This window comes from Falco rusticolus, chromosome 9 (genome assembly GCF_015220075.1).
Source record: "Falco rusticolus isolate bFalRus1 chromosome 9, bFalRus1.pri, whole genome shotgun sequence".
Classification (NCBI taxonomy): Eukaryota; Metazoa; Chordata; class Aves; order Falconiformes; family Falconidae; genus Falco; species Falco rusticolus.
In genome coordinates, this window is record NC_051195.1 from 41,485,339 (window position 1) to 41,497,617 (window position 12,279).

General features: G+C 46.4%; 2 protein-coding genes across 2 annotated transcripts in view; both read left to right on the top strand.

Moving 5' to 3' along the window:
- Window positions 1–6,634, top strand: part of MEGF9 (multiple EGF like domains 9) — a gene marked incomplete at its 5' end in the record, with an annotated part of 54,188 nt that extends 47,554 nt beyond the window's left edge. The window contains one exon of the mRNA XM_037400134.1: window positions 1,643–6,634. Coding sequence (XP_037256031.1) covers window positions 1,643–2,097 — 455 coding nt within the window. The remainder of the gene's footprint in view (window positions 1–1,642) is intronic.
- A 3,441-nt stretch (window positions 6,635–10,075) lies between these two features.
- The window catches only part of CDK5RAP2 (CDK5 regulatory subunit associated protein 2), an 83,342-nt gene continuing 81,138 nt past the window's right edge, over window positions 10,076–12,279 (top strand). Inside the window, exons 1-2 of the mRNA XM_037398947.1 lie at window positions 10,076–10,278; window positions 10,442–10,509. Of these exons, the coding sequence (XP_037254844.1) occupies window positions 10,226–10,278; window positions 10,442–10,509 (121 nt within the window). The 5' untranslated portion in view covers window positions 10,076–10,225. The remainder of the gene's footprint in view (window positions 10,279–10,441; window positions 10,510–12,279) is intronic.

Here is a 12,279-nt window from a genome sequence, read left to right on the forward strand (position 1 = left end):
AGAAATGCCTTCTGGCATTCAGCATCCTCAGTATTCTTATCACCCTAAGGCAGGACCTGCAGAGAGTAGAGGAGCTGCTGCAGGAAGGGGACTCTGAGCAGGAGCCTAAATTAGGTGTGTGATCCCCCCTCCAAGGGTTTCTTTCTCCATTACCTGAACTGGGAACATGAGAGCCCAGAGTTAACTCCCGGGACTTCCCTGAGGGCTCGTGGCAGGAGACATGCTGAATATTTCCAGCTCCTGTTGCTATTGGAGATGCAACTTAGTGCACAATTAGTCCTTTGGAAGTGACTCTCCTCCTCAGTCATAATTAGTAGACGTTCTCTTCAGGAGAGCTGGATCAATACAGCACAGCACCTTCAGCTGTAATTGCTGCAGCTGTAAGTGGTTTAAAATGAAGTTGCATTTCTGGCAGCAGAAAGAGAAATTGAAGGGAGTGGGGAAGTGGGTGCAGAGTCGGGTGGAGCAATAGGTATAGAGAACGTGTTGGTTGAGGCTTCAGCTTCTGGAGGCTTCCTGCTGCCTGGATTTGAGAATCTAAAGTTGATGAGGTTATTCCTCTGAAGAAAACACTTTATTATTTTACATTTGGGAGACTAATACTCAGGTCTTATGGTGCTTTTTGAGGCCTATAGCTCAACTGGTTTGAAGGTGGCATAATGAATTTGCATCCCACTTTCAAGATCTCCAGTGTTCCCCTGTCACTGACTCCTAGGTCTGCGAAGGGCGTTATCCCATGTCTGCTGGAAGCAAGGCAGGTCCTTGGCTATTTTGTGCCTGGGAACAGGCTGCAGAAGAAGACGGAGCTTGTGGCACAGTTTAGTAGTTGCCATGTTCTCATCCTTCATATGTAGACAAAACAGGATCCAATCTGGTTTCTGCTTTGTTTGAAGGCTTCAAACAACATCTACAGATTTTTTATTTTTTTTTTCTTGTGATTTGGTTACCTTCTGCTTCCGGTTGTGCAGGCTGGGGGTTTCCGTGAGACTTGTGTATAACTTCTTCATTCAAAAGCAGAACTGGGATTATTTTGCCCTTTTACATAAAGTGGTGTAAATACTGAAACCTGTTGCTAAACACTATGATGGCAGAATACTTATGGTTCATTTTTTCATTTTTTATCATCTTTTACAGGTAAAGCAGGAATAATAATATTGTGAACATGTCCCTACATCTAGCATACTAACTGTAACAGGTTTAACTCCTGGAGTTGCTGTGTCCTCCCAGCCTTATTGTGCAGCCCACGCAGACAACAAGCAAAACTCTGCCTTCGTTAGGGTCCAAGTCCAAACTCTTGCTCAGCTTGATAGAGCCGCGTTTTCATGGGCTGGACGTGAGCTAGGCTGGGTGGCTTGCTTTCATCACGAGCTCACGCAGCTGATGCCGAGTCTTGGCTACTGTGTGTATCCATCACCAGATTTTTCATAGGAATGCTGCACTCAGTGAGCACTTAGCAGACAGAATTACTTACAAAAACTAAACCCAACTTTGGCTAATCATTTTTGTAAACTATTTTGAAAAAATACCAGCTTTAACAGTGTAGACTTAATTGCCATAATAGCTGTGATATGTCAAATCTCTTGTGTTTGTGTTTGATGCAAGATTAACGTATTTTATTGATGTTTTTTAATTTGTTTTGTAGAAGCCACTCTTGGCCCAGAAACAAGGGAGTTTACAACTTCTGCTCCAAATGCCAGCAAGGCAACATCATTTTCAACGGCAGTGATAAACAGTACGTTGTCACCAACAACTATACACACTATATTTCCTATGAGCTCCTCTGACAATAGTACCTCTGCTTTTGCAGATGTTTCATGGACTCAGTTTAACATAATTATTTTGACAGTTATCATAATTGTTGTGGTCCTACTAATGGGCTTTGTGGGTGCTGTCTACATGTACCGTGAGTATCAAAACAGAAAACTTAATGCTCCTTTTTGGACCATTGAACTCAAAGAGGACAACATCAGTTTTAGCAGCTACCACGACAGCATACCCAACGCTGATGTTTCAGGGCTGCTGGAAGATGATGGGAATGAAGTTGCACCAAATGGACAGCTAACGCTGACGACTCCCATGCATAATTATAAAGCTTAGAAGAAGTGATCCAGCTATTCCCGAGTAGGCTTTAAAAAGTTACAGAGCTTGTTGAAGGGGTATCAGGATCCATGCCAAGGCTCCACACAGGAATTTGCTCTTCAGGTACTCTTACGCTGGGCATGCTGTAGCTTGCAGGTGAACAGAAAAAAAGCGTAGTACATCCAAATTTCAGGTAATACGGTGAAATGCATTCAGTGTCCTATCCTCCATAAAGATCCATAGAATTCACTGTTGTTACAGACCTGATTATGCTGATCTGAAAATATTTTTTTTGTGAAGAGGTGGTGGGGTGGAGAAAGCAGTACCCCATGATTAATCAGAAGCCACTTGATTTTCAGCCAGCCTAACACTTATGTCTGCATCCTTCAGTTTGAAAAGTAGCTAATGAATTAACAGTGGATTTTCAGGAAATAGACATTTGTGAAGGCTAATGTATTAGTTCCTGATATAAACTGGTTTGAAAAGGAGGAGAAAAAAGGGAAATAACTGTTCACTGTAATACCAAAAGGCAAGTAGAGGAGTGAGTTGCACACTTGGAAAAAAGTCACCGTTACCAGTTTCCACTAATCAGGGAAACGGGAAAATGTAATGAAAAATATTTGACTTAGGGAAGAGACTAAGCTTTTCCTTTTCTGAGTATTTATACAGGGTGATGATGCTATTAAAACATAGCAATCCATTTTTTTTTTCTAGGAGGAGTTAATGAACTTGTATAGTTTCTGTGCAAGGGAAGACGACAAGACATCTCAGGGTTGCCGTGTAAAAATAAAAGCTAGGCTTAATACCCTACCCTGATAGAAATGGTGTGTTCTGTATATAAAATGTAATATATCTTCTTGGAATTGTATTTGTAATTATTTGTAAAAAAGACAACCAACCGACCAACCAAAAAAACCCCAACAACAAAACCATGAACCCCCCTAACCTCCCCTATTCCCCAAGTCATATTTTAACACCTAGATTTTAATTGTACAGCGGTTAGTGGCGTTGTTTAAAAAGAAAAAAAAAAAAAAAGGATTGTTTAAAATACTGTAAATTAGATGGCAATATTGTTGGAGCTGGGACTCTGGCAAACACTGACTGCTTAAAGCTTTTCTTCTAGTGTCACTGAATAACTTTCTTTTTTAGAGAAAATGTGAGTGCTCCCTACTTGCATCTGTCAAATTTTCCCATTTCTTTAAATATAGAGTGAATTCCAGTGTCACCATGACTAGGGCCTAGTAGGTGTCCAAAAATCGGATGTACCATTCTGTTACTTGCTTTTAAGTCTTTATACAAAAAGCAAATACACTGTCATGAATGCATTGAGAGCCTGATCACAATAGCTGAGCTTTTCCAAAGTGGCTGCTCATCACGTTAGCAGATCTCATTTCCATCTCTCCCGTGCTGACATAGTGATGGGGGAGACTTGCTGGAAGGCTGAGCGCAGCCTATGGAAGGCAAAAGCAGAAATCTCCTGGATTTGGGTGGAAATGGCTTTCAACCAACAAGCTTGCAGGAGACGATCTGCGCTTCTTGGCTTAAAAGCTAAAAGTGCATGGATGCTTTCAGGAAATGTATGTAGCACAAGGTGGTGGTAGGGAATCAGCAGTCAAAAAAACACCTGCAGGTTTCACAGATTCCCTCGATTTTTGTGGGAGGCTGGCGGACAGTTAGCAGAGGGAGGACAACTAATGGGCAGCACAGCACAGGGAGGTTGCACCAGAGAGTTCCTCGCTTGGTACCCACAGTGTGCCTGCATGCCTTGAGGCAGGCACTGTCCCCTCCCTGTGTGGGGGAGCTGCCAGGTCTGACCCGTGAAAATCAATACCATTACATTTAACAGGGTGTGAAACAAATATTTCACCTAACTCATGACCAACCTCAGAACTAAAGCTGCATTTCTGTGTGTGTTGGTGCTTTGCAAGCGATGGATGCTGAGGATAAATGAAGTACCTGCTAAAGGTCAGCAGGAGCTGACTGATGCATCCTCAGAGCCAGGCAAAAGTAAATATTTCTCAAGATAAGAAATGATAGGAAGAATGAGGTGATTATTTATTCGCTTTCTGGTGCTTCATGGAGGCTTTTCTTATCATTGAAGACTTTGGGAGAGGGGGGAATAGGTGTTTTAAACACATGCACAAAGATGCCACTTCTGCCTCAGAAAGTTGCTGCCTGATTTAAAGATGAGGCACAGCAAGTAAGGAGGAAAACAGTTGAGGATGACCAAGGGAAATGGTGAGGGCAGAATGTGATATTGGTTATGGGCCTGAGCCGATGGAAAAGTTCCTGGTGCCTCCTGTGGGCCTGGATGAGGTCCCATAGTTTAGGTAATAAATTTGGTTGATGTCATTCAGAGCAATGTTAACTTTTATAAAATGGGGAGGACTGGAAGAGAACATCTGGATATTGCTAATCCTGGAGTTACTCATCAAACTTTCAAAGAGCAGACTGGTGACAAAATAGAAAACTTCCTAAAAATTCTAATTATTTAGCAGTGCTGATTTAGTGATACACTTGCACTTGGTCACTTAACAGTGTGGGGAAAGGTAATTTACGAAGCGTTAGCTTCTGGGACTAATGCTGGCAGGCAAAGTGAAGGACAGATTGTTCACTTTAATGTTTCCAAAATATTTTAGTAGATCTTTCCATCTTTGCTACAAAAACACCTCTTCCTCAAATTTTGGTATGACTGTAGTCTACTTTGTAAAAGGAATAGGCTTTGATTTTTTTTCTCTCACTGTAGAAATAATGACCATCTGCAAAACCAGGGCGTGTTCGGATGCTGAGCTCTCCTAGTCCTTGCCTACCACAGCACAGGAGGTGTTTGCATCTGGGCTGCTTCTGACCTCCAAATTAAATGCTTTGTGTTTGAGCCTCAGGTTTGAAAGGAGGAGGTCATGCTGCCTTACAGTTGGTCTGTGAGGGAGGGTGGTACAGCCGTGCTGTTGTCTGTGGCTCCCACATCTGGGTGAAGGGTTCTAGACAGCCCCCACAGATGTGACAGGAGGCTGGGTTGGGCAGGGGGGACCTGGCTGCCCAGGTTCAGACAGCAGAAAAAGCACAGGAGGACTCGCTCTTTAGCGAGGACTGGAGCACAGCAAGGATGTGGCACAGGGACAGTGCTTGTCAGATGGCAGAATGACTCGGCAGGAAAATGCCAGCCATCTCCAGCCAACCAGACCCTGGGCGTAGAGGAACAACATTTATGAAAGGAGATTGATGCCTCTGCAAAGAAAGAATGAACAGCTTTGTGTTTGACTTTGGTGATGTGAGATTAGATCCTCCTCGCTCTCTCCATCAATCATGCAGCTTGTCCCCTGGGTGCCACAGGAGGTGAGGAAGAAGCTGAGCCAGATGTATCTCCAGTCAGCTTCGGCTGGCATTGTATTTTGAGGGGGTGCAGAGCTAAGACACTTGTGCCAGGGTACTAAAGGCCACCAGGACCCACCGACCTGCCATGTGTTATAACTTGCCATGAAGCTTCCCAGATGTTGAAGTTTGCTCAGGCCACACTGGGATATGGGCAGGTAAACCAGAAATGGATTTGGAGGGCTGCGCTGAGGCCCGACCTAGGAGTCAGCAAGATAAGGGGAAGGCATCTAGGCAACTTCTAGGGCCGACGTGGCAATAGAGATCCACGCAGCATTCCTGAAGGGCCACCATGCATCACCTTTTAGCTGGGCATGCTGCTGTCTGGCTGCAGTGGTGTGGCTGTCACGGAGAAAGGCAGTCGACGGCATGGTACGGTAGCTGTAGAGAATAGAGAAGGTACGATAAGGCAGGTGAGGGCTGGGTGGATGTGGGAAACCAGCTCTCAAGGTGTGACCCTCGGGGTTGTGAGGGCCCTGTGGACCCAGCTGGTCTGGATGGGGTGCGTTCAGTTCCACAGTCAAGTGACCAAAGGCAAGAGGCTATAGTGGAGCAGATAAAGGGCAAAAAGCAATGATGTGTCAAAGGCATGGGGCAACCTGGATGGGTCACAACTTAGGAGAGAGCATTTGATAAGCACAGGGTGCAACAGACATGCAAAAAAGTGATTGGGTTAATGTGAATAGATAATCTTAAATCTTACGAACCACTGTAGCTAGAAATAACTGTGTGGAGCGCCAGCCCTGGGGAGTTGTCGGGAGATGTCATCCATTGGAATGATAATTCCCTTGGACCAGGCTGAGCAAACTTAGCACGCTGGAAGCCATTTATGAAAGAGGAGGGGCTATATTCAGCATCCTCCAGGTATCCTGGGCCAGTTAACCACTGCTATGGGGCATCTTTATCTTAAACGTTACATGCAATGTAAATGTGGCAGAAAGTTTGCACAGTCTCCTTTAAATAAAGGATATAAAAATATGTTTCTCTTTAAAGTGAAATTTTAAAATGAGCTCCCACAGGACTCTGCTCTTGATGTGTCAGAGGAATGGATTAAAATAAGAAAAATGTGGGCCTTAAAAGTTGTACTTGCTCCCAACTGAAACCCATCAGTCTTACTACACATCCAAATAAGACGTCTCCTAAGCATATGCTATGCTTACAAATGCATTTCTAAAAAAAAAAAGTTATGATTTGAATATATGTCAGAATTTATACAGAAGAATGTTATTTAAAATGAATAAAAATAAATGTATATAATTTGTATCTATGCCACTTGGATCTTTGCATTTGTTTTTTGTTCATTAAAGTTCAGCAGGAGTCTTTCCACCGATAGTGACCAGAGCTGGATTGAAACCTACAGGAATGAATCTGATCTCATCCCAGTAATGACATTTATTCTAAGAGAATTATTCCTTCATAATACCCCTGTATGTGAGATCAGAACCATGGCACAAAAATGTTTTTTAACATCAGATATTCATAAGTACAGTTGACATTGTGTCAGATAAACCATCTAAAAAATGAGCCCTAGGATCTCATGTCTGCCTATTAACCATTCCAGCTTTCAGCTGCTTACGTTAATGTGTTTGGTAGCTAGAAAGTCAATGTGTATTTCCCCATTATTGTCTGTAATATTTTATCAGAGATGTATGCAGTCACTAAAAATGAAACCTACAAAGCAAAGCTAGAAATTGGAAGAGGATATTGTATCAGATTTTTCTTCATGACCACAATGGATCTTTCAAAGGAAATTTATGTTACCAGATACTCTGAAATCCACATCTGTGGTGTCAGTAGTTTTGAGCAGTTCTGGTAGTGTCTGCAAAAGGAGCTATGGAGAACTTGCATTTCTGTCTCACTTGTCAGTGTTAGGGAATTGATTTTTTTGGTGTAGAAGAAAATATAAATGCTAAAGGCTAGTCTTTTCTGCTGAATGCTATGTCTAACTCTTTGGTCCTTATTAAGTAAAGAACTTGAAGAGAGGTAAGTCAGCATAAATTAAGCGAGCACTTTAAATGTTTATTCAAATGTTTTACTGAGCCAGAGCTATGTAAGGGCCACACTGGTGATATTCCAGGGAGTTCATTGAGACCTGATTTGCATTAGCAGAACAGTTTGATTGTGTATGACTTGGCTTAGGAGGAATTTTGCTCTGAACAGTAACAGGGGGAGGAATAACTGAATTCTGAACCAGATCCCCAGAGAAGGGACTTGAAAACAGGATGGCTGGCGGTGACATCCGTTCTGCTTGTGCCACCATTGCACTTCAGCCACAGTGCTCTGAGCAGCAGGCTTTCACCCTGCTCCATGGGCATTTGTGGTCAGCTCATCCCTACCATTACACTCACCAGAGGCATTGCTTTCCTAGACCCCCTTTAGTGCTTTGTTTCTGAGGTGGTAAGGATCTCAGGCTGCCTTGTAAGGTAGGAAAGTGTAGTTCCAATACAGCTTCCTGGTTTGAGGATTTAGCATAATCTCCCCAAATGTACTGCTAATTAAGACAAGGTTAAACAACATTAAGCAGATTATCAGAAGACAAGTTGTTAGCTGCTTCTGAACAACACATTTCTCAGCCCCTTCTGCCCCTCGCAGCTTCTTGGTGACTGACATGTTGGGCAGTGCAGTAACCCAGGGGAACTTTCCATCATGTCTATGTGTATATACATGTATATGTATCTATATGCTTTTTTCCATCAGACAACCATTTCATGAAGTGATAAAACTTAACAAGGAGGGCCCAGCTGATTTCCTTTTGCAAGATAGTATGCTGGGACATGAACCGTGACTCTGCAGGCAGAGGTGCTGTGCCAGCACATAGCATGCAAGCAGTGCACGGTTTGCGCTGTACTTGTGGCTGATGGATGCTGATTTAATGGCATGCATCAAATATGTAACACCTTCCTGTGACCTTAAACACGAGCAAATTGGTATCGTCCTTTCAGTAAGCGGTCTCATTCATTTAATGAAGATCTCCTCTGTAAACAAGTGAAGCCACATTTCGGACTGGCTGAGCAGATCCTAGTGCCATATGGCAAACCCGATTTTACAAACTTAACTTCAGCTTGGCAGAAGGTGAGGCCACTGCAAAAGGGGACCCAGTCATATAAGGTGACAAATGTCTCTCAAGGGCCATGGGGGAGTCGAAGGGACCAAACATCTCTCAGGGTCATCAGACCTCAAATGCAAAGCATGAGGCATGTCCAGTTGGATAGGATAAGAGATTAAGAGCTTTGTTGTGCTAAGTAGTGCCTGGCATTTCCTGGCAGTTTGGAGCACTAACAGATGCACCATCATGGACTTGTACACATTAAATTGAAAGACACATTAGGGCTGGGAAGCCCACCATGACTATACACATCCAAGGGTTGCAATGGCCACTGCCATTTTTTCTGTGATGAACTTTGATCTGTGTTGAACAGCAAATAGAGCTGGTGCAGGTACATGGAGAAAATGGAGCCAACAGGGCACCATGATGATTTGGATGAATAAACCCACAGCTGCCCATGGCCCCTGGTCAGCCCTTATCCATGGCCTATTTCCTGGGTAGGTGAGAAGCTCCTTGAGACAGCCCAGATGACAGCAAGGGGCACCTGACACACTAGGTGCTGAGGAGGATCCAAACCTAACGCCAAAGCACGTGGCTACTCCCGTGGGCAAGAGCCAGGCCAGCGCCTCGGCATGGGGCCTCCTCGTGGGACAGGTAATGCTGACAGTTAAGTGCTCACACTGTGCCCCAGCTGGGGCTGTAAATAGTGCAGGGAAGTATTCCAATCCCACACACAGGTTTCCAATAAGGAATTAAAAAAGGGAACAAAGAGAGTGAGGAGCAAGGCAAGGTTTGGAGCTCCCTGCTCCCTCCACGGCTGCCCCAGGGGCCGTGGTGCTGGGGGGGGGGGGAAGGGAATGATGGCAGTATTTAATTCAGCTTAGCATTTCCAGCCCTGAATCCTTCAACATAATTGCATTTTCTTCCTGAAAAAGCGGGAGAGCTGCAATGCTCAGCTTTACAAAAAAACCCCAATTGTTTCAGAATCAGCCTGCCTCAGTGCAGGGCAGCTGGTGACAGCTGGCTTCCCAGGTCACCACCTCTGCCAGTTACAACGAACAGTGACTAGAATTTGAAACTGAAGCGTAGTTATTTCTCTCCCCGCGTCTGATGGCGGTTTGGCGCCATGGAGGACATGGAAACAATTAGCGGCTGGGGCACTGCGAGGGGCCCGGCACACCCCTGAAGAAGCCGCTTCCACACGCGTCTTTCTTGGAGCTGGGCCCGGAGGCACCGGGGGGCCACTCGTCACCGCCCGGCCGCGCCTGCAGCACTGTTCCCGCCCAGGCCCTCCAGGCACATCGCCCCACACGCCAAGGGCGAGCACGACTTCCCTCACTAAAGATCGCGGCGTCTCGCCGCCTATTTTCCTTTGAAAAAAGATGGCGGCTAGTGGACGTCACTGTTGCTTCCCTCACTCAAGATGGCGCCCGACGGCCTTCTCCCCCTTGCCCTGTTGGCAGTCTCCACCATACCCCGCCCCGCTCTGCCCTCAGCCAATATGGTGCCTGCCCACCCGATTCAGCCACCGCCCGCAATAAATATGGCGGCTTCCCTTCCATTTCCATTGCGCCCGCCCCGTACGCTCTTCCGCGGTGGCTTCAGCGGCTTCACCTCCGTCGACGCAAAGATGGCGGAAGCGATTGCGCCCGTTTGAATTCCAGCGAAGCCGCCAAAGCCGCGCACAAAGGCGCTGCGGCTCTGGCTGCCGGCGGGACCGGCCGCGCCATGGACTCGTTGCCGGGGGAGGACCTGACGCTGCCGGTGGTGTTCGAGGGCAGGTAGGCGGGCGGGGGCTGGCCTCACGGCAGGCGTCGGGCTTGCCGCCCCCGCGGGTGCATGTGGCGGGGCTGGGCCTGTCGGCCCCGGGCGGGTGCTAGGCGGCAGTGGCACCCCCTCGGCTTTCGGCTGCTCAGCGGTGTCCTTCTCCTCCTTCTTCCTCAGCGTCAGAGTCTCCCAGCTGCCGGACATCTCCCGCGGGGACCCCCAGCCCGGCCTGGCCGGAGGCGACGGTAAGTCTGGATCGCGGGCGGGAGCCCCCCGCGGCTCTGCCGGGGGCACGGGGCTTCGTGCGGCCCCCAAAACCTAAGGGGAAACGCCTCACGCCTGAGGCAAAAAGCCAGGAGATGTGTTTAAGGGATGCAACTTTTTGTAAGCGACTGTCTCTTTAAGGCTATGAAACGCCAGCCGCCGCCGCCGCAGTTGCTGTGGCCGCGTTGCCTGCGGCCGGTGTGGCGCCGAGCCTTACGTAAGGTGCTCAGCCGTCCTGTGGAGCGTGTATTTAACGTGCCTGGAATATCCCGCCGGGCCGCGCTGCGCCTCCGGGGCCTGCTGAGCCGCAGGGAAGTTGCCTGCTTGGAGCATCAGGTTTTCCAGCCCAGCTGCTGCCGCCCAGGGACCCCCTCTGGGCCCAGCGGTTTCCCGGTCAGGCTGCGGGGTGGCCTCCTGCCTGCGCCCTGCTGAGCAGGAGCCAGCATTCAGTACGTTTTTCTGTACGTTGGCCATGAAATCATAGAACCCCTTAGGCTGGAAAAGACATTTAAGGTCATCGAGTCTAACTGTTAACTGTCAAGCCCACCACTAAACAGTGTCCCCCAGTGCCACACCTACACACCTTTCAGATAGTCCAGGGGATGGTGGCCCCACCGCCTCCCTGGGCAGCCTGTGCCAGTGCCTGACCACCTTGTCAGTGAAGACTTTTCCCAGTATCCGATCTAAACCTCCCCTGGCACAACTTGAGGTCATTTCGTCTCATCCTGTTGCTTACTGGGAGAAGAGACCGACCCCCACCTTGCTGCAACCTCCTGTCATGCAGGTGTAGAGAGTGGTAAGGGCTCCCCTGAGCCTCCTTTTCCTCAGGCTAAACACCCCCACTTCTCTCGGGAGACTTGCTTGAAACGCTTATTTTAAAGCAAAATGGCTGAGTAGTACTATTTTGAAACTTTCTGTCTGTGGTGTTAACTGTTGCGTGTTCTGTTATGTAAATTTGAGGTGTATGCTTTTGATGTCTCTTTATGCATGCATGTATCCAGCAACGTAACTTGGCCGACCTCATTGTATAGGTGAGGTAGGTAACTGAAACTATGGCAAATTGGATGGTTTACCAGGAAGAGCTATTTGCTCATGAAAAGAAGCAAATCTAAGAAACTTGTAAATGTGGCAAAGTAATGTTACTGTATTCTGCATGTGCTCCAGGAGAACTGTCCTGTGAGATTAATTAGAATGTCAAGATTTGAAAACCACTGGCTGGTATTCTTTGGGCTATTTTCAAGACTCCTCATAGTTGCCTCACAATTTTGGAAGTACTTTAAATAAAATATTTTCTTCTAGTTTGTGTGAGTCCTCAGGTAACTCTTTATATTAAAGATGATGCAAGTGCTGAATGTTTTATACAATGTCATTATTCTAATTAAAAGTTTACTCGCGGATTTGAGTGGAAACAAGTTATGTGGTGCTGTTAAATGTGGCTGATACAGAACGTGTGTGCAAACAGAAGTTTAGGTACATATAGATTCAGGAGGGACTACAGTTTAGCAATACAGATACTGGCAGTTTCCTCTGTGGTTTCACTGAGTCTAAGGTGGAGGCCTGTCCTGTGACCAGTTAGATACTGAAAGATTTGAACTGCTTTCTAGTAGTTTTAAAAGGACTTGATTCTGATATGGGAGTCTTCTGTATAGTTGCTGTGAGGACTTGTTCTTGAAAGTGCACCTCACGTAGCTTAATTTCAGTGTACGTCTTGATTTAAATGGGTGATGTTGGAATTTGAGAGCTTTATGCGA